A 21,062-nucleotide genomic window follows, 5' to 3' on the forward strand; every position below is an offset into this window, starting at 1 on the left:
GAAGAAGCAAGGACAAGCAAAAGGAGAATCTTCCAACACTCTCAACTCACACAATCAAACAGAGTTCCAAATGGTTGAAAATAGACAAAATCCACTTAGAAGGACATTGGGAGACTATGCTATGCAACAAGGACCAAGGCATTTCTCCAGCATAGTCATACCTTCTGCCACCAAATCTTTAGAAATGGATGTTCTCTCATGAATAGAAGGATAATGTGGTTGCTGCTGATAAGGAGCTTGCATGTTAGATGATCCAGCCTCTTGCTTCCACCCAAAACCTTGATTAGGATTATTCCTCCACCCATGAACCATGTTATGTGGATAACTAGATGAAAAGCCACTTTGCCTTCCTTGATTATTCATATACTGAACCTCTTCCTCTGATGGATTTTGATAAAAGCATTGGTCACTAAGATGATCTCCCCCACAAAAATCACACTTCAAAGCTTGATTCTGAATTGAAGGAGAATTTACTGCATGTAATTGTTGAGGCAGTTTTGACATTTGCTTGGTTAATGCCTCAATTTGCTGAGTCTAAATCTTATTTTGTGCTAAAATTGCATCTGAAGTACTAAGATCCAACACCACTTTCTTTTGCATTGTATATCTATCATGTTGAGCTTGGTAATCTGTTGAGGCTAAGACATCAATGATTCTTGTAGCTTGTTTTGCATCAACAGTCATCATTGTACCTCCTGCTGCAACATCCAAGATCATTTTAGTATCAGGCCTCAAACCATTGTGGAATATGTTCAACTAAGCAATATCCTCAAAGCCATGATTAGGAAACCTTCTTAACATCACTTTAAAATGTTCCCAAGCTTCACAAAAAGGTTCATCTGGCCCTTGCTTGAATGTGGTGATATCAGACTTAGCCTTGATATATTGAGAGAGTGGGAAGAATCTATGTAGGAATTTCTCTTCTACATCATTCCATCTACTAAAAATAAATAAAAATAATGAAAAAGCTAAAGGTTCATTGGGGTTTCCAGCACTCATTACAGCTCTATGTGCAAGTCAAGGGGTGACAGTGAATCCAACAATAAAAATCAGACCTGCCATTGACAAAAAAATCATTGATCAGAATTGTATCAATCTTGAAGAAGCTCATCATCAACAACCACATCCTCCACATCCAGCTCATGTTGAAGATCAACCTTCTACGGTTCCTTCAGCACAACATTCTGCAACTCCAATCACAATGGAACATATCATGGAATATATCAGAGCCTCAGCATAGCACATCCAACTGCAGAATGCCTCCAACCATAAGGGCATTTTGTATATTCAACAAGGCCTTTACCATGGTTCATCTCAAAGTCAAAATAATCAATGGATGACACCCGCAGAATTTAATAATTATTTATCTTGGCCTGGGGACAGGCACAATTTTTCAGGGGAAGCAGGAGCGTCTGAAGTTGGGAATAAAGTTGGAGATGAATCTGAAATAAGAGCTGGAAAGGAAGATGTTACTAGCTTCTATACAAAGGATGCACAAGAAATGGGAACTGGACCATCTGGAGCAACAGAAGATGAAGATCCAAACCAAGTTCAGAATGATGATGTTGGCACAGAGCGGAACAAAATCACAAGAGGAGATTGATACTTCTCATGCACAATGAACAGAAAACTGGTTTTATCTTTTTTGTTTAACTTTAATTTCAGTATTAATTTAGTTTAAGTAGTTTAATTTAGTAAGTTGACTTTAGCAGTTTAGTTTAATATTTCTTACTTTAGCTTTTGTTGATGGCAAGCTTAAGTTAGTATAATTGCTGATGTTTGCATATTTTGTGAAATCTTGTATATAAATAGATGATGGTATAATTTTTTGGAAAAAGAAATCAAACCATAGTTCTAAATTAGAACAACCAAATGGATTGATCAGAGACTTAATTTGAAAAAGAATTTGTGGCTGGAAACATCACTCAAACTGAGAAAGGATAGTAATGTGTAAAATTTGGAACAAGGTAAATAGTTGAAAGCAATGTCTGAGAACAAATGAGGAATTGAAATTAGACAACCAAGTGAAAGTGTGAAACCTTTAAACAGTTTGAGAGACTTTCACTAGTGAAGAGTTAATTGAGGTTGCCTAATTTTCTAGTCAATTGCATCACAAAACCAAACATGGAGATGATTGAGACATGTTTAATAGAGTTGGAGGTGAGAAAACTCAGAGCCAAACAGCTAACATTTGCAATATATGATGAAATGTGCAGAAAAATAACCCTTTTTTAGCTGAAATTTGTTTTATTGCACCCTAGCTTCTGATATACATATATTGTCCTACCTTGTGGTATGCTAACAAAAGGAGAGCATAGGTGCAATTCAAATTTCTATAATTAAAAGAATTGCCTTTGGTGTGGCTGCTGGGATTTTGGGAATGAAAAAAAAAAAAAAGGGAATGAAAAAATTATCCAAATTCTCATTCTCTTTTCTAAAAAAAAAAGAAAGAAAAAGAAAAGCAAAAGGGATTACAAGAATAGAAAAAGAAGCAATATGGATGAATCTTATGGAAGGCATAATGGATAACACAATTGGAAATTGAATTGCAAATATGCTAATCTTTTGTTAAGTGTGCATTTTGTTATCCTGGAAAAACCAAATTTTCTTTGTAACCCAGCCTCATTACAACCTAAAAAAGACCTCAAGATCTATGTTTGTGAAAGTGTTTGTAATCAACAGGAAATGAAGGGCAACCTTAAATTAGCTTGGAAATCGGTGAAAAGAGAGGGAAAACACTCACCGGTGAGGAATGAAGAGAGAAATTCCTTAGTTTGATTCTCAGTGAAGAGTAACAATTGTTTACCTTGGAAATTGAATACATTCTTATCCTGTCTTGGTTTGAATTGATAGGAAACACCATAATTTTTTGTTTAATTATTTTGTGCTCTTTTCATGAAGTTGTTATGATATTGAACTATAGATTTGATTTCTAAGGATTTTGGGGAAAAATGAACTCATATTTTTTTGGGATTCAATTACTTTGCTTGAGGACAAGCAAGATTCTAGGTTGGGGGAAATGGCATCAATATCAATCAAAGGATACACTATTGCCATGCTAATCAAAATACAAAAGAGTGAGAAAACTCCAATCCCTATTTTTTCAATTGAAACAACAAACTCTTTCACTTGTTTTCTTTTTAATCATTACAATCATAACAAGTCAAACAGACTTAGCCCAATGTTTATGCAAATAAGCATAACAAGTAATATCAAGTCCGCTCTCCCCAAAATCGATAATGCAAAAGAATTTGTGGAAGATCACTCCCAAACTGTTGATAAGTCTCTTGTTGGGACATTAATGAGTACCTTAATCACCATGAAATTTGATGGTTCTCGTACTATGCATGAACATGTCATTGAAATGAAAAATATTGTAGCAAGACTTAAGTCACTTGGAATGGAAGTGGATGAGAATTTTCTTGTGCAGTTCATCTTGAACTCATTACCATCTGAGTATGGTCCTTTCCAATTGAACTCTAATACCATGAAAGAAAAATGGAATGTGCATGAATTACACAATATGTTAGTTCAAGAAGAGACCAGAGTTAAGAATCAAGGAAACCACTCCATTAATTATGTGAACAATCAGGGAGTTGGAAAGAAAGTTTACAAGAAACATGAAAAGGCTAAAGGACCATTAAAAATAAATGAGTCCTCTACTAACATCCAGAAGAAAAATGGCAAATGTCATTTTTGTGGGAAATTTTGACATTTCTAAAAGGATTGTCTGAAACGTAAGGCTTGGTTTGAAAAGAAAGGTAAGCATAATGCTTATTATGTATGTTTTGAATCAAACTTAACTGAAGTTCCACATAATTCTTGGTGGGTTGATTCTGGATGCACAACTCATGTTTCTGATATGATGTAGGGATTCCTTTCAACTCGAACCATAAAACCAAATGATAAGTTTGTCTTTATGGGGAATAGAGTGAAGGTTCCAGTGGAAGCTGTCGGGACTTATCGTTTAATCCTTGACACTGGATTTTATTTAGACTTGATGGATACTTTTTATGTACAATATCTCTAGGAATTTAGTTTCTTTGTCTAAACTTGATAATGTTGGATACTCTTTTAAATTTGGGAATGATTGTTTCAGTTTGTATAAGCGTACTTGTTTGATTGGATCTAGTACTCTTTATGATGGTTTATATAAATTGAATCTTAATAATTTATATGTCAAAACTCTTATGACCTTGCATCATAATGTTGGCACTAAACGTAGTTCAGTGAATGAATGTTATGCTTTCTTGTGGCATAAACGTTTGAGACATATTTCCAAAGAAAGGATGGAAAGATTAGTAAAGAATGAAATACTTCTAAATTTAGAGTTTACTGATTTGAATGTATGTGTGGATTGTATTAAAGGGAAACAAACAAAACACACAAAGAAGGGAGCCACAAGAAGCACTCAACTTCTTGAAATTATACACACTGATATATGTGAACCTTTTGATATAAATTCTTTCAATAAAGAAAAGTATTTTATCACATTTATTGATGATTTTCGCGTTATGGTTATGTCTATTTACTTAATGAAAAATCTCAAGCAGTGAATACCTTGGAAGTTTATATAAATGAAGTGGAAAGACAATTAGATATAAAGGTGAAAATTGTCAGATCAGATAGAGGTGGTGAATATTATGGAAAGTATGATGAAAGTGGACAACACCCCGGTTCATTAGCTAATTTCTTTAAGAAACGTGGTATTTGTGCTCAATACACAATGTCAAGTACACCACAATAAAATGGTATGTCAGAAAGGCGTAATCGAACCTTAATGGATATGGTTAGGAGTATGTTAAGTAATTCATCTTTACCTGTATTATTATGGATGTATGCTTTAAAAATTGTCATGTATCTGTTGAACAGGGTTCCTAGTAACAGTTCAAAAGACACTTTTTGAATTGTGGGCAGGTAAGAAACCCAGTTTGAGACACCTGCATGTTTGGGCATGTCAGACAGAAATTAAAATATACAATCCATAAGAAAAGAAATTGGATGCAATTAACAATCAGTGGATATTTCATTGGTTATCCAACAAAGGCAAGAGGATATATGTTTTACTGTCCTACCCATAGTACAAGAATTGTTGAAACTGGAAATGCACGGTTCATTGAAAATGGTAAAACTAGTGGGAGTGAAGCTTCATGAAATGTTGAGATTAAGGAAGTTAGAGTACAAGTTCCTTTAACTAGTATCTCTACTTCAAGTATTGTTTTTCCTAATGTAGTTGAACCGCCCAACGATAAAGAAGAACAACAAATTAATGATCAAAAGACTAACAATGAACTTGTAGTAGAACAACCACAAGAAATAATATTAAGAAGATCTCAAAGAAAAAAAAAAGTCTGTTATTTCAAATGATTGTGTGGTTTATCTACAAGAGTCAAAAAATGACTTAGGCATTGATAATGACCCAGTTTCATTTTCAGAAGCCATCAATAGTGGTAATTTTGATAAGTGATTAGATGCCATGAAAGATGAGCTTAAATCAATGGCACATAATGATATATGTGACCTTATGGAATTGCCAATAGGATGTAAGAGAGTTGGGTGCAAATGGGTCTTTAAGACTAAATGTGACTCTCATGAAAATATCGAACGTTATAAGACCCGACTTATTGTCAAAGGTTTTACTCAAAATGATTGATTATAAGGAAACATTTTCTTCTGATTTCTAAGAAAGATTCCTATTTCATAATTAAGAGGTTAATAAAGCAAGTTAAAAAAAATGTTAACCTTATTGACCTTTGTAAATTAAGAGACTTTTTTATCTTTAGCATGTTATTCATCAGGCTCCTACTTCTTCTCCTCCAATCTTGAATCTTGAAACAAGAAAATAGTTCCTCCTCCCTAGTAAACAGTAATTTAAACTAAAATTTATTTATTAAAAAATAATTATAGAATCTGTGAATTAACTATAGAGCTAGGTTAAAATAAATTTTGATTAGCAAAAGTCACGTTCCACTTCTATAAATTTGTTTTTTATCATAAGCTTTTAGTGATACTGTGTAAATTATATCCATTAAAAAATTATATAACTGGGTATGTAGTAAAATTGTACAAGTCATATAATTAGAGAGTCCAAACATATAAATTCTTAGAAGTAAAATTGTTCCATAATTCCTTAAATAATAAAAATAAAAAAACAATCATTAATAATTTCTTATACAATTTCTCTATTTGTGCATAGCCATGCTCATGCTTCCTAGGTATTTTAAGTGGAATTTATTAAGGACATTAAGTATGAATGAACTCGAGCAACTTATCATAAAATAACATTTTGATTTTCATTATTTCTTTTTTAACTCTCTCAAATGTGATATTTAAACTTCTTTCTTAACCATGCTTATCATTTAATTATATAGGAATATAACTTTTAGGAAAAAATAGTAAAATGTAAAGTATTTGTGAATTCTTTTGTGCATTTTAAATATTTAATTAATTTGTTCTTATTGATATTATGTCTCTTAACCAGGTCATTAAAGTAAGGGTTTCTTATATTTCTGTGTAGAAACTTGTTTAGAAGGTTGATTTTGTTGAAAAAGAAAATTATTAAATAATAATTATAAAAATAATAATTAGTCACTATATTAATTAAATTAGATATTATTTTAGAAACTAAAAAAATATTGGTATGTAAAGTAGTTTTTATTATTAATAAAAAATTATATAATAATTTTTAAATTGATATCTAAATTAGTTGTCAAAGCTTTAGTTACTAATATTTTAGATTTTAATTTAGTTTCTAAAAGACTAATAAAAATTAATTTAGAATATAAAATAGTAAGTATTTGATAGCTATGGATTAGATATCAATTTAGAAAGTATTTTATAAATTTTTATTAATATAAATTATTTTAGATATTAATGACTTTTTTTAGTTTACTAAATAATTTTTAATTTAGTCTAAATAATTATTTTGATATTTAAAATTAGTTTTTGCACGAAAGTAATTATTGATGTATTTAAGCATAGCTTGTGTGTTAATCTTATTAGCTCAAGTGTAATTTGCTAGTTAATATAACTTGTGCAGGTGCTCTTCTCAGTGCACCTTGCTATCCTTTCTCCAACTTTTCTCTAGTTTTTCAAATTTCTACTTTGTCCAAAATATTTTTTCCGGTGTTTTATCCTCTTACATGAATTGTATTTTCAAATTCAGCAGTAATATTTTCAATCATTTATGAACTAGATAGAAAACTATCCTTAATTCTTTTCTTTTTCTTTCTTTACAAACAAACATTGGAGAAAAATAAATGTCTTCTCTTTTTTATATTTTCTTCTAGCAAACAACTTAAAAAATTATTTACTTTTCTACTGCTTTTGTTTCTTCAGACTTGTTTTCCTAAATCAAACATACCATTAATTCTGCATAAAAAGTTCATATGATAAATTTGCTTAGCTGCTATCTGTAAACAAGAAAAGAAAAACTGAAATGACTAGATGACAGGACATTGTTTAAATAGAATAGAAGCTAGACATGCAGTATTCAACAACAACAATCTTATTCTACTTGATAAAGTCGGTTGTGTGGATCATACGATGTCATTTGACACGAAGCTAGTTATGTACTATATTACAAAGAAAAAGGTATCATCAACCTAATGTAAGGACCAAAAGGCTTCCCACATAAACTTTGCCATTTATTATGATTCATCTACGTATGGAAAAATTAGAGCCCTGCTTCAATTAAAGCAGTTCCAAGCTTCAATAAATTTTACCACTCTTGTTTTGCAATGTTCAATTCCACTCCAATGATGAGATGAGACCATTACCACCACATAGTAGTAATTCACACAATCAAGGAGGCAGCACAACCTGTTGACACAGTATGAGATCTGAAATGGTCTTTCCATGCCTATCAATTCTTCGAGAACAGTTGACACCGCCATCCAGGATGTTCCTGACAACAATGTTCAATGACTGGATTCCTTTGACTTCATATATCTCCACTATAACATTTTCATTGACCCTTTTGTCTGTTTGATTTTTTGCATCTAGATCAGAAGAAAGAGACAAATCCAGAAGATGGGAGACCACTGATTTTACCCACTGAGGTGTAACAATTAGTTTCAACCTCGTATAATCAAGAGGGAAATGTGGGATGAGGGAAAAATTTATGTCATTTCCTTTATCTCCAGCTCTGCTGTGTGCTACCTTGTAAAGTGGAATCTTCTGGCCTGATGGAGCAGGTGAATGTGAGCAACTACTACCAAGGACAGCAAATTCTGAAGAGGATTTGTCAATTTCAGACTGTAGTTTTGCTGCCTGTGTCAATGTGTGCCTCGGATTGTATTCAGGATTAACTACTTTATTTGACTGACTCACTGTGTTTCTCTTTACCCCCGTTCGCCAGAAAACTTCTTCGCGCTTAACCTGAAAATAGATCTAGCTATGATGAATAGTTCTGGCAAAATGGTTAATGAATTTTGCAGTAAGACTTAAATCACTAGCACTGCAATTACAATAAAAGTCTTCAAGACATAACAAGTTTAATTGAACGTTCAAGTTTATTGTCTGATTCAGCACAGAAGGAACACTTCAGTAAAATGAAATGCTACATTTCTCATTACCATTTTGAGAAATAATTTCCTAGTTCTCATTTCTTAAGGTATAATGTTGATTGAACAACTAAGCCTTATTCCATTCAAAAAGACTTTTCTACAAATTATTCTACTCAAAATTTGGTGTTTGATATAGCCCACTGGAGTCTAACGGGTTCATGTGTTTAAGTATAGTCCTAGTACATGCATATACACCACTGTGGGTAAATCCAAGAGAGAGGAATGGGGAGGAGTGTATACCAAATTTTTTTGTAGAAGATTCTCCTTCTTATATCCAGTACTGCATTTAAATAAAAGATATGTCAACATCACTAAAGATCTACTGCAGAAGCAATACTGTGTCTCAAATATAACAGCATTCAAAACAAAATGAAGAACCAATATGCAGATAACAACTACAACATAGCTAGCTCTTCAAATTTTAACAACCTAGTTTCAACTTTTTGTTACGACTCCATTCACAATTGGTGTTTTCCAAGTCCTGAATATCAAGATTGTTTTATAACATTGTAATTCTAATACAAAGTGCAGACTCAGATAATCCAAAGCAGCAAGAAGAACAATTTTTATAAAATTACAATTTCAGCAGCAATCATCAAATTAGAAGGACATTGGTTGTCAATTCAACAGAGTCATAATTCTACACTACAAAAATTCGCCATTAATAATTTTAATGAAATGAATGCTGAGGCAAATTTGAAGTAACATTGACCTGATACCACCACCACCAGCTGGTCCATTTGTATACAATGCTATAAATTCTCTGGTAAATTGGAGGGCTTGTTCTTTCTGCTCAAAAAGGCCATCCATGCGTAGCCTGATATCTTCGCTAGTTATTTGTGAATGCTCATTTCCATTGCTGCTGGTAGCTTTAAGACTATCAAACCCAATTATATAAGAAAGTATACGGTGATTAAGACCAGGAAATATTTCTTCCATCCATGATCTAACCTAATTAAGCATGTGAAGAGACCAATATTAATTGATAGTAATCTAGATGAACCTCTAAGTCTTATCAAGCAGTAAAATCAACACAAATTATAAAAAAAAATGAAACTAGATTACTGATCTAAGTGTTCCTTATAAGTTTTTAAACGATACCAGATATTCTGCTGCTTTAGCACGTTTAACACATTCATAACCTCCGTAAGATATCTCTCCCCATCCTTTCCATCCACAATCCTGTAAAAAGTATTTAAAGCAGCAATGTAAAGGTAGATTCAGTGAATCAACAGAGAAGGATTCAGATATGTACCAGTGGAACCAGCTGCAAAAGTTGATCTGGAACTGATACAGTAGATGGTTTTGCCCCAAGACAGAGAACTCTAGAGCTTGATAATGGACTGAAAGAAACATCCTGAAAATTAATCACCTGTTGAAGAACACAGTGAGTTTTTTGTTTCTTTTTTGTTTTATATTCTACCATCTAGTGATATAAATGTCCAATGCTTCACAACTAACATTTAGCTTACCACATCAGGGGTTACATAAGCCGCTGGGTCTCCAACCTCATACAATAATTGTTCAGCACATGTACTCAAATTTAAAACTCCCCCACTGCCTTCGGCCTTTGCTACACATACTTGACCATCAAAACAGATTTCAGCAAATGGAAGTGATAAATCCAGTAGTTGCAGGAAGGACATATCTCGGTACTGGTCTCCTAAACCAAAAAAGATAGAGCTTAAAGAGTATCATCTGATTCACACAACCTATCCACACATGTTTTATCTCAAACCAAGGGTAGAGATAAGCTATATTAGCAAACCTGGATGCATGAAATATCCTCCTGTGAGTTGGCAACCACACTCTAGAAGATGGCCAGCCAGAGAACCTTGAGCTAGATGTTCTAATTCATCCCAGTTCCATCCTAGTTCATAAACCTACCCATACATACAACAGCTTAATCCTTCAGAATCATGGCCCATACTAAGTTACAAATAACTGAATAATATAATTGAAAAGAGTGAGAGATTGAGAATCAATAGCCAATACAATATCTTTAATAATAGAATACTATGCTCCTTTGTTTGTTATTGTATAATATTTGTCACATAATAAAAAAAATGTAACAAGATCTGTAAAAAAAGTCTAGAACTTTTCTGAAATAAAATATTAATTAATGTGAAAATTTTAAATAACAGGAAATAAGCTACTTTTCTCTCTCTCACTGTGTTACTTTTTTTATGAGTGTCTTTAGCTACTTCAATAAAATCCACCTGTCATATACCAAATTTTCAAAATGTATGTTGTCAGGTGATGGAATATGAATAGTTTTAAGGTCTAGCATGTCACCTCTCACAAGTATGTTTAGGGAATCAAACATGGACAATCAATCTTGCCTTGTGCTAAAATTCAACTTTTATATTGAAGAATGGGAGTGGCAAAGATTGATCACTAAATAACACTAGGTCATATATGATTTGATACCGTGCAAATTGTGAACTCTATCAATAGCTTCAGTTATTGAGCATAAATAGTTTTAGTCAGCTATGCATGTTACTCAGAAAGTTCATAGTTACTCTTGATTCAGTCTAAATTGATGAAAATCACATTCTATGAATAGTTCTTTAATGACTTAAATATAGTTCAATAAATGAATCATTATCAACAAAGTTATCTCCTAATCTTTCAAGGAAAAAAATTGTGGGAGATGTTTAATAGATATATTAGAACAAACAGAACAGATGAGTTTTACTTTATGTTTGGTATTTTTTTTTTTAAAAAAAACACATGAGATTAAAAGGATGTATATTTTGGTTCCACTAAAAAGAATAAAAATGAGAAAAAAAGTGTTCAAGTCATTTCCATCTACATCATGCTATCTCTTTTATTGAAAGAAAGATGAGGAGATGACTCCATGTGCTGTGATTCATCATTAGGATCACACTCTAAGAGAATGAGCAAAGTACTTTTTGAAGAGTTATCCTAAGTATACAGAAGTTAATGGAGTTATCTAACCCTATTGACCTCCTTAAAATAAAGAATCAAGTATCAAATTAAACTTTATAAGTTTCCCTATAACTTGTTGAAAACAATATTGTCCATAATGAAGAACGAATTCAGTCACTAAAAAGCAAGTATTGATTCAGATGGGGAATATGAAGGAAAGAACAGATCATACCATAGGTGCTAAGAATAAAGCAGCATCTGCAATTCTCGAAGTAATTATTACATTTGGTTGATACTTTTCAAGGCAACGAACAATGGGAGCAGCTCCCAAGTATGTGCTGATACCCTTCGCAAATTACAGCCAAATTTAACATCCAGATTAACTGAAGTGTGGCAAAGTAAATAAAAGATGAGTGTATAACTAAATTTCATCAGATTATGCTCATTAAAGTATTATAAACAGAAAGGCAAAGTGAAATATAGTGGTCCCTTTACATAGTTCAATAAGTAAATCAGAATACAGCCTTATAGGTCTAGAACTGAAGAAGAATTATTGAAGGAATTGGTAATATCAAAAACCAACTCTCCGAAAAGCTTAAAGTGAATACACGAAAGATTTTATCTTGACCGCCCTTTCATGCAACCCTCTTTGGATTTAAACCATGAAAATGCCCTATCCTGCCTTATTATGAAATTGAACTTTCTCTTGTTTAAAATGATGCAGGTGGCAAGAATAAAACTCTTGACTGTTTGTTAGGGATCCGATCAAGATTTGCTATTATTACTATTATTTCCTTTCATTTGATTAATAGAATCTGCCTAATAATTGTATATTATTACATTTCCATTTTTTAGCTTATACAAATCAGGCATTATACTAAATTGTCAGTGAGAGTTGTAATTGAGAATGTACTACTTATAACAGAGAATACAATAATGAAAGAACACAAGAAGCCAGAAATTATTTAAAATAGAAGAGGCAAAGTTTTGCACAGTGTTGTCCCGGTATCCTATGATATTGACTACTTTATCATACTATTAGGAATTCAAAGGAAATCTCACATTGGATATAAATGAGCAAGATAAGCAACAACGAGAAAACGCACAAACTCACTACCTTAAGGTGTTGGATTAGAGGTGGTTTCTTGGTTTCTTGGTCTCTTATATGGATTTGTTCATGATACATTAGTACTGAATCTTCTCGATGTTTCCCTTCAAAGAACCCACAAGTGGTATCAGAGCCAGATTCGTCTTGATGACTGACTCAGATACAGGCAGGTGATGAAATCCTAGGTTTGTAGATTCCTTGTATTGAAAGTTTTCATGGATAGAAATGAGCAATATATAAGGAGAAAGACCCACAAACTTATTGCCTAAAGTTTGGGTTGAAGGTGCTACCTTTGATCTCTTGTATGTGTTTATTCATGACTCATTAGTACTGAATCTCCCAGTATTTCCCCTTGAATAACCCACACATAGAGACTAATACAATGTCAATGAACAATATCCAACTATCCTTAAAGCTTAAGCTTTTGAGTTAATGCTCATGGGTGGTTTTGTAGCCAGGTTATGACAACAAATAAGTGTGTTTGGTTTATGGCTTGCATGCATTCAAAGTAAATTAAGTGGAGAAGTATGTGAGAGTATAAGTTGAGATGAAAGTTTGGGTCAAATATATGATTTGATTACATTAGGAAATATGATATGATCTTGTTACATTAAATTATCTTACCAAATATTTCTCATTGTTAATTATTGATTTTGTTCCTTATCTCTTATTCATAAAAACACAATCATACTCGTGTACACAACACACAGTTACAAGTATTCCTTGAGCAAAAATATTTCTAACCACAAGTACCTCACTAGTACTAAAGACCCTTAATTGTACTGTCGTTCATCATGACGGGACACACTTGCCTGAAACCTCTGCCAAGAAGACTTTTGACGTAAGGTCCACTCTTATATCGCACTCTTCCGAGCCAATCACCAAAACGAATTATCGGATTTGATACCACTATTGGTCTTTCAAGGAAGGATTCACAGGAGAAGATTCAACAACAATGAAGCATGAGTCAAACTCACTGTTCAGTCCTCAACGTGAGAGGGTGTGTTAGAGATCTTACATCGACTAGGGATATGATAAAATTATAATATATAAGTGGGTGCAAGCCTCGCTATAAGCCAATTTTATAAGGATGAGTTAGACTTAAATTTCACTTTCTTAATAATGATATTTCTAACAACACATATGTTTTGGCTTGAGGAGAGTGTCAAAGGTATGACTTTATTATATTAAGTAGGGAAATATCTCAACAAATATTTCTCATTATTAATTACTGATTTTGTTCCTTATTATTATATCTCTTCTTCATTATAAATAAGAATATTCCACACAACACAATTCCAAGTAATCCTTTCAATAGTTTATTTGGGTTGTTTGAATGGGAATCCAAGCACACCCTAAATAGATAGCCAAAAAAGGGTTAAAAGCTGAACTTGTCACATTTGGTGCAGGTTGGTGGTTGGTTGGTGAATGGTTTCCCACAAATTGGTTGGAAATACATTAAAAAAATAAATAAAAACAGATGATTAGAGAATGACTTTATATGTGAACACAAACAGCCTCATGTGAAAATATTCTTACTCCATCCATGAAATATGATTTTGCTGGTGAAAATCCTGAACCTGAAAGATTGTGTACGTATATATAAGTTGTGAAACTAAAGTATAAAGACTAATTAAATTAAAAAATCCCAAAATTTAATTTATTTTTTTATATAAAAATATATTAAAAGGTGGAAGAATAGTACAACCAGATGCATCAACAATTTCAGAAAAGCACCTGGCATGGCAGAGAGATAAGACTAGGAAAAAAAATTGGAAAGTAAAAACATATGCCTTTTTAATCTTAATTAAAGAGTAAATAAATATAGAGCTCATAATGTTAATAACTATCATTCTGTTAACCATAAAAATCTCCTTATTAGAACACTCCTATTGTTTGTTTATACATTAGATAGAAGTAGCATTCTCGATGTCATCCAATTACTGCAAATCAATCTTTCTATGCGAAGAACCTTTACCAAAGGTGAGATCACCCAAACATACTTCAAACAGAATGAGAAGTAGAAATTGTAAGGTAAGTAAAAACAAATGTATGAGACAAATAAATTGAACAATTGAAATTCAAACATTCATTTAAAATTTGACTATAAAATAGGCTAAAGGAAAGTTTACAGGAAAATCCAAATACCTATATTAGTGACAGACACCTCGTGAGCCACAGCAACAGAAACATTGAGACCCAAGCTGTCAGCAATTTCCAAGACCTTGCGTTGAGCACCCAGAGGATCCACTGTCAAAAGCAAAGAGTGAACAACGAAGTTAGGAAAAAAAAAAGTGAGAAGTCATATATATCAATACTAAAAACTTTGTTGAACATACGATATCTTTGGATAATCAATAGTTATTGTGATTCATTACAATAGATGCAGCATCAGAAAATACTTACTTGCACCCATATTGGTAATTATGCAAGTTCCTCTTTCCAAAGCCAGAGGCAGCAGCATACTCATCCAGCTAGAAACTGCAGAAACAATTTACAAATATCAAACTTAGAATAAGATTGGAAAAAACACAAGACCAGGAAACAAACTTATGGCTTCAATATGAAATACTTTAAAATGATTAAATGGGTAACATGTTTTCGAATAAATGTAAATTTAAGATTCCAGTCTAAAACATAACTGAGAAATTATACCTACATGTGAATTACACACCTTAAAAAAAACTTAAGAATTGGATTATAGCACCCTAGATAGTGCAAATTGAGACTTAGTTAGTAGATATAGACCAAATAATAAAACTTAACAATTTATTTGAACAGGAAACACCTACTCTGAGAATCATAACCATCACCACCAGACATCATGATTTGATAACGATCAACGAGAGTCCGCTCAGCCAGGCATTCCAGAACCAGATAATTCAGTTCTTGAACTCTTTGAAGAAGCTTAAGAGCAGCCAAAGGCCTGTCACCACCAAACCCTGCTCCACAGCCAACGTAAACCTTATCCCTTCGCCTTTGGGGGTTACTTCTCTGTAATGCAATATCAACACAGTTAGTTACCTCACTAGCTACGATGCTGCATTTGAAACAGTAACCAAAAAGATAAGATAAGGTAGGGAACAATAAGACAACCAGCTTGATTAAAGAGTTATGGATCTCTTCTTCATCCTGGGGTTCCATCACTACAACTTCCTCTTGCATCCCTGATTCTGCTAGAAAAAAAGTCTAACCAAATGAAAAAGAAATGAATTCAAGAGCCCGGAGAAAGAATCTAAATAAAATGCAATACAAAAAAGTCCAAAGAGACATTTCAAATACAAGTGTGAGAAGTTGGCGCGTTTGAACTTGAAAAAGAAGGGTGTGAACTATTCATCAAACACCTTAAATTCAAACCAAAATATAATTAACAGTGGACTACCGTATTGATACACCATACATCAAATTAAGAATATTTTTTCAACCTTCACAAGAGTACTGTACTCATATCCCACTGCAAGGATAGCATGAAGAATAAAAAAAATCAAACTTGACACTTGAACCATTGATTGAAATGAAAACTTGTACTAACCACAACCCCACAGAGAGATGACATCAAGACACAGAGCTACAAGCAACTTAGCATACTATTTCCAGTTCAATGACAGAAAATGTGGGATGAAATAATTAAATCACAACATGCAGACGAGACATTTTTCATGTAGCTCAGATTCAGCATATACATAAGTTCACAATCACATGTCCACTTACAAATGAAGGAAAAATTGATATTGATTGTGCAAAACCCACTCAACAATGCCAAAATATGAAGAAAAGGATTGGTGGGTATGAGAAAGGGAACCGAACAAGATTGAAATGCACTGGTGAACCTTAACTAGTCTAGGTAATGTTACGATGGTTCCGTGCTTGAATAGACAAATAAACAACGAATCATATTTTAATAAAACTTTGCCAGCATGTTTGGATAAGATTGAATTTGGGAAAAAATAATTTTAATAAAACATATATACAAGTGAATTTACAATACAATAGTTTTGAATACAATAATAACTTTTAAAAAATATGAAAAGCAGATTTATTAAATATAATATATTTAATAAATTAAGTTGTCGAATTCTTAAAAGATAGAGTAAACATTGTGAAATTTTTAATAGTTAAATATACACTCTAAACTATTATTTCTAATCATTATTATAAATAAAATTACCTTATAAGAAAATATTTTGAAATGAAAAAGAAAAATATATGTATATAATGCATATAAATTGAAAAAAAAAATATAATATCTTATTTATTTTATGTTTAATTATTATTTTAGATACATTATTGGAGTTTTTTTAACTTAAATATACATTTAAAATGCTTCTATTTTTAATTATATGTTTCATAAAATATATTTCAAATAAATTAAATATATCAATACAAATTTAAAAGATGATTTCTTATATGTTAAAGTTAAAAAAAATTATACGTTAAAAAGGTAAACATCTCATTCTCTCTTTTTAATTTATAGGTTAACAAAATTTAAAAAATATATATATATATATATATATATTTAAATCTTAAAAATAATTTTTTTTTTTGGCCGTACAACATTCGCTAAATAATATAGGTTTTATAAATTGTATATACCTAAGAAACAACAAATTAAAATACTTGATTGATTCAGTCAACTTTTACAATCAGTCTTGAAAAAAATTAGGGTAAAATTAATTTACAACTAACCTTGTAAACTATTATCTTATTTTTTTAGGTTATCGTTACCGTCACACTTCTTTGCTTATTTATGTGTGAAATAAGAAAGGATATTCATTAGCAACTCAAGCTTCATATATCATTATTATTATAGTTATTATTATTATCATTATTACTATAGTTATTATTATTATTATTATTATTATTATTATTATTATTATTATTATTATTATTATTATTATTATTATTATTATTATTATTATTATTATTATTATTATTATTATTATTATTATTATTATTATTATTATTATTATTTTTATTATTATTGTTGTTGTTGTTGTTATTATTATTATTATTATGTGTTTATCTCTTAAACAATCATTGACTATTTTTCCACTAAGATCTCAACCTCCAACAGATTTTAATCATCATCGCATCATTTGTATTGGACATGTTCATAGAAATCATTTTGTCCAGGTTTGTTGAACTTCATTCTTAATGAATTTTAGGAATCACTAGAAATGTGGAAGAAGAATCTCTAATTTCATAACCAAAGTGTTCTTTCATCAAATTCAAAAAAAAAAATGTAAACTAAATGTTTCATCATGAAATTACAAAACATAGCAACAACTAAAATGATCATCATCGTCGTCCGTGTCGTCGTCTGCGGGCACACACAGACATGTCCTCGATGGTTGATCGGGCTAGCATTAAGGTTGTTTGTGTCTTTTACCATGCAAGTGAATCCTTGGTTAAATGACCATCATCTATAATCAACTGCAATGTGGATGCTATTGTTCTACAAATATCCTACAATGATAAACAAATTATATTAATTACAACTGAGCATGTATTATTTAAATAAACAAATAATAAGTTCTTACCACTACGGGATGCTCAGAGATAGTATCGTTCCCGTCCTGCCGTCGTCCATCAGAGTAATCACCGAAGGTCGATTATCCACAACTATCTGAATGATATATGGGTGTGAAATAGACCGAAACCACTCCATATATGCAGGAACACAGGCTCCAACATTAGCTGCTAAAATAACATCTTGTACGAGATTAGCATTAAAATTTAACCATTAGCGATCAATCTCAGATGTGGAGGGATCGCCTTGATGAACGGTGGTTGAGTGACTAGGGATACACTATATATATCCAAAATGTTGAGTACACATTCAGGCAAATGCATCTGCCTACAATCCCTCAACCGAATGTACCCTGAAAATAATGTAATTCACTTGAAAGGACGCATTGCTTTGTGCTCTTCATAAGGTATCCAGTGAACAACACCTATATATATGTTATCTAATTGCATCTGAACATATGCGAGTGTGGACAATCTACTCTCGACCACATATTTCATACACCGCGACTCATCCTCAACATAGTCATCCCTAAGATGTTTGTGTCCAACAATTGGAAAGTGCTCGTATATCCACGATGTCAATAACGTGGCATACCCAACTAACTATCTAGTATTCGCATAGCAACCATCTCCCAACTACTCATACATGTGGGTCAAAGCAATTGTTGCCCACGAGTATCTTCTGGTGTGCCTCAAATCTACAAATAATCCCAAGTAAGATACATTAATCGACGTAGCACTCTTATTTGCAAAGATGGTGCAACCTACTAGGTGTAGCAAATATGCTTGTGCAGCCACGGTCCACTGTCTCCTGGTACATGCGTCCTCATACATCTCCCTCAACCAGCTTAGACACACATGTCCACCCCGACAATGACGAGTCTCAACAGTTGCTAGTCCTCGATATACGCAAAGTGAATCAAGGGATGATTAGGTTAACTAGTTCATCTCATTAAATCCTGGGCAACAAAAGGTTAATTTGCTTAAATACCCTTATAACCTTAAAATAACTTGATAGCGAATCTACATGATTAAGAAAAATAAAAGTTTGATTCAAAACACAGTTATGGGAAGCACCAATCCGGAATGTTACTGGAAGCACCAATCTAGAATGTTACTAGAAGCACCAATCCGAAATTGTTACTGGAAACATCAATCTGGTAGATTTACTAATTCCCCGGGAGTTTTGCAGATTCCATAATCCAGAATTCGAAAAAACAAATACGAACTCTATATTTTGTAAAACTATTGGACTACATTGTCTAGAATAATACATAGGAACTGTGGAAACGAAAATCCGAAGAAAAAATGGAACTACAGATCCAAAAACCAAAAAAATTACTTACCTTCAAGGAACCGTCAAGAGAAACCACCCTTCTCCCACCAAGTTGCCAAGACACCACCCTAAACCATCAATAGAAACATGAGATGGAATGGCGCCGCTGAGAGAGGAATGGATTCCTGAAGTGTGGTTGTGCAATCTGTGGGAAGATGAAATAATAGTGATAGTTCTGGGACTTTTAGGAATGGAGTCTGTTAAGTGCATTTTAGGGTTTTTAAAAAATAATAGGGACAATTTTGTCTTTGCATAACATTGTGGGGGTGTGGGGGTGCAGGAAGAAAAATATAGGGATGCAGGAAGAAACTACCTCGTTTTTGTTGTCGTTACCAATACCGTTACCATTGACTCTATCGTTATTGTTATCGTTACCACTACTATTGTCATTAGTGTTAGAATATATGGCCTTAAACGAGAGGGGGTGAATTGTTTAAGAAGGATTTTCGTAAACTTTTAAGCCTAGAATGAAAAATACTTCAAGAAAACCTTGATTAAGAATTCAGTTTTTCAAAACATAAAGCAAAAGCACAATACTGGAAAAATAATCGGTTGTTTTACCGAAACAATCGGTTGTTTATACCAGTTTTTAATTAACAAAACTGAATTTAAAGAGATAGGGATAGAGAAATTGTACACAGTTGTTTATACTGGTTCACTCCAAATCCAGAGCTACATCCAGTCTTCTCAGAAACCCTGAGGATATCCACTTAAGCAATCACCACTTGATCACTTACACAACAACCAAGAGAATGACCTTGAACACCTCAAGAAACACACTCTCCTTGGCCAACACTAAGATTGCTGATCTTGAACACCTCAAGAACACATAGCCAATCTCAGTAAATACAGAAACGAAATTGTTCAACAGAGTACAAGGATTACACTTGTTACAGAAGATAATCTGAAATCAATACAAGCAGAATCCTATTCCAGCACTTTTATCAATCACAAACAACTTAGCAATCTCAACACTTTGAAAAACTCTCTTAGAAAAACTTTGTCAAAGATTCTTAATTCTTAAATATGTTTTTCTGAATATATTCAAATATGTAGTTTGTTATCAAATCTTAACAAACTCTTAAATAGGGGTGGCAAAGCGGGCCAACCCGCGCCGCATAGGCCCGCCCCGCTTAGGCCCGCAAAATGCGGACCGGGTTGGCCCGCCCCGCATACAAAATGCGGGTTGGTTTTCATGACCCGCCCCGCATGCGGGTTGGCCCGCGGGCTTGCGGGCCAGCCCGTTTTTTTTTTTTTTTAACATAGAAGAAAAAACAATTAAGTGTTGCAGAAACATCTAAAAGAAAAAAAAAATATTTCAAAATTAATGATTTATTATATTCTTTTTAGAAGTTTATTGTCTAATCCTACTGAGAGGTTGGAAATCAATGTTCATGAAACCAAACTTAGAACAAACGCAACAAAGGATTCAGGATATAAAATTTATGTATATGTCTATACCAGTTACTTAATAGAGAAAGTTTTTTTTTTAATGAGATTGATTCTCGTATTTCATGCGCTCACAAAATATAAAATTAACTGTATGTCTTGTTAAATCATTGTCTCAATATAAAGGGATGATCACTTAAAAGGAACCTTCAAATTTTATAAGAAATAGTTTAATAACAAA

At 32.6% G+C, this 21,062-nt stretch overlaps 2 protein-coding genes and 1 pseudogene across 4 annotated transcripts; 2 read left to right on the forward strand and 1 right to left on the reverse strand.

Moving 5' to 3' along the window:
* The first annotated feature begins 772 nt into the window (after positions 1-772).
* Positions 773-878, forward strand: LOC137819924 (small nucleolar RNA R71; annotated as a pseudogene).
* A 2,303-nt stretch (positions 879-3,181) lies between these two features.
* Positions 3,182-3,712, forward strand: LOC137817991 (uncharacterized). The gene has a single exon (XM_068621217.1). The coding sequence runs from the start codon at positions 3,182-3,184 to the stop codon at positions 3,710-3,712; it is 531 nt and encodes a 176-aa protein (XP_068477318.1).
* Positions 3,713-7,489: 3,777 nt separating this feature from the next.
* LOC137818637 (uncharacterized) lies at positions 7,490-16,440 on the reverse strand. Of its 3 annotated transcripts, none has more exons than XM_068622171.1 (14): positions 16,279-16,440; positions 15,664-15,740; positions 15,360-15,561; positions 14,974-15,048; positions 14,716-14,817; positions 14,107-14,147; positions 11,692-11,805; positions 10,336-10,450; positions 10,040-10,230; positions 9,823-9,939; positions 9,669-9,749; positions 9,280-9,518; positions 8,808-8,847; positions 7,490-8,379 (listed from the first exon to the last, which is right to left on the reverse strand). In XM_068622171.1, the coding sequence occupies exons 2-14, from the start codon at positions 15,730-15,732 to the stop codon at positions 7,804-7,806; spliced, it is 1,962 nt and encodes a 653-aa protein (XP_068478272.1). In that variant the 5' UTR covers positions 15,733-15,740; positions 16,279-16,440; the 3' UTR covers positions 7,490-7,803. The 3 variants fall into 3 exon arrangements, with proteins under 3 accessions (XP_068478272.1, XP_068478273.1, XP_068478274.1); XM_068622172.1 differs by having other exon boundaries at positions 15,664-15,756; XM_068622173.1 differs by lacking the exon at positions 16,279-16,440 and adding an exon at positions 16,100-16,118.
* Between the last annotated feature and the right edge of the window lie 4,622 nt (positions 16,441-21,062).

Source organism: Phaseolus vulgaris, chromosome 10 (assembly GCF_000499845.2).
Source record: "Phaseolus vulgaris cultivar G19833 chromosome 10, P. vulgaris v2.0, whole genome shotgun sequence".
NCBI lineage: Eukaryota > Viridiplantae > Streptophyta > Magnoliopsida > Fabales > Fabaceae > Phaseolus > Phaseolus vulgaris.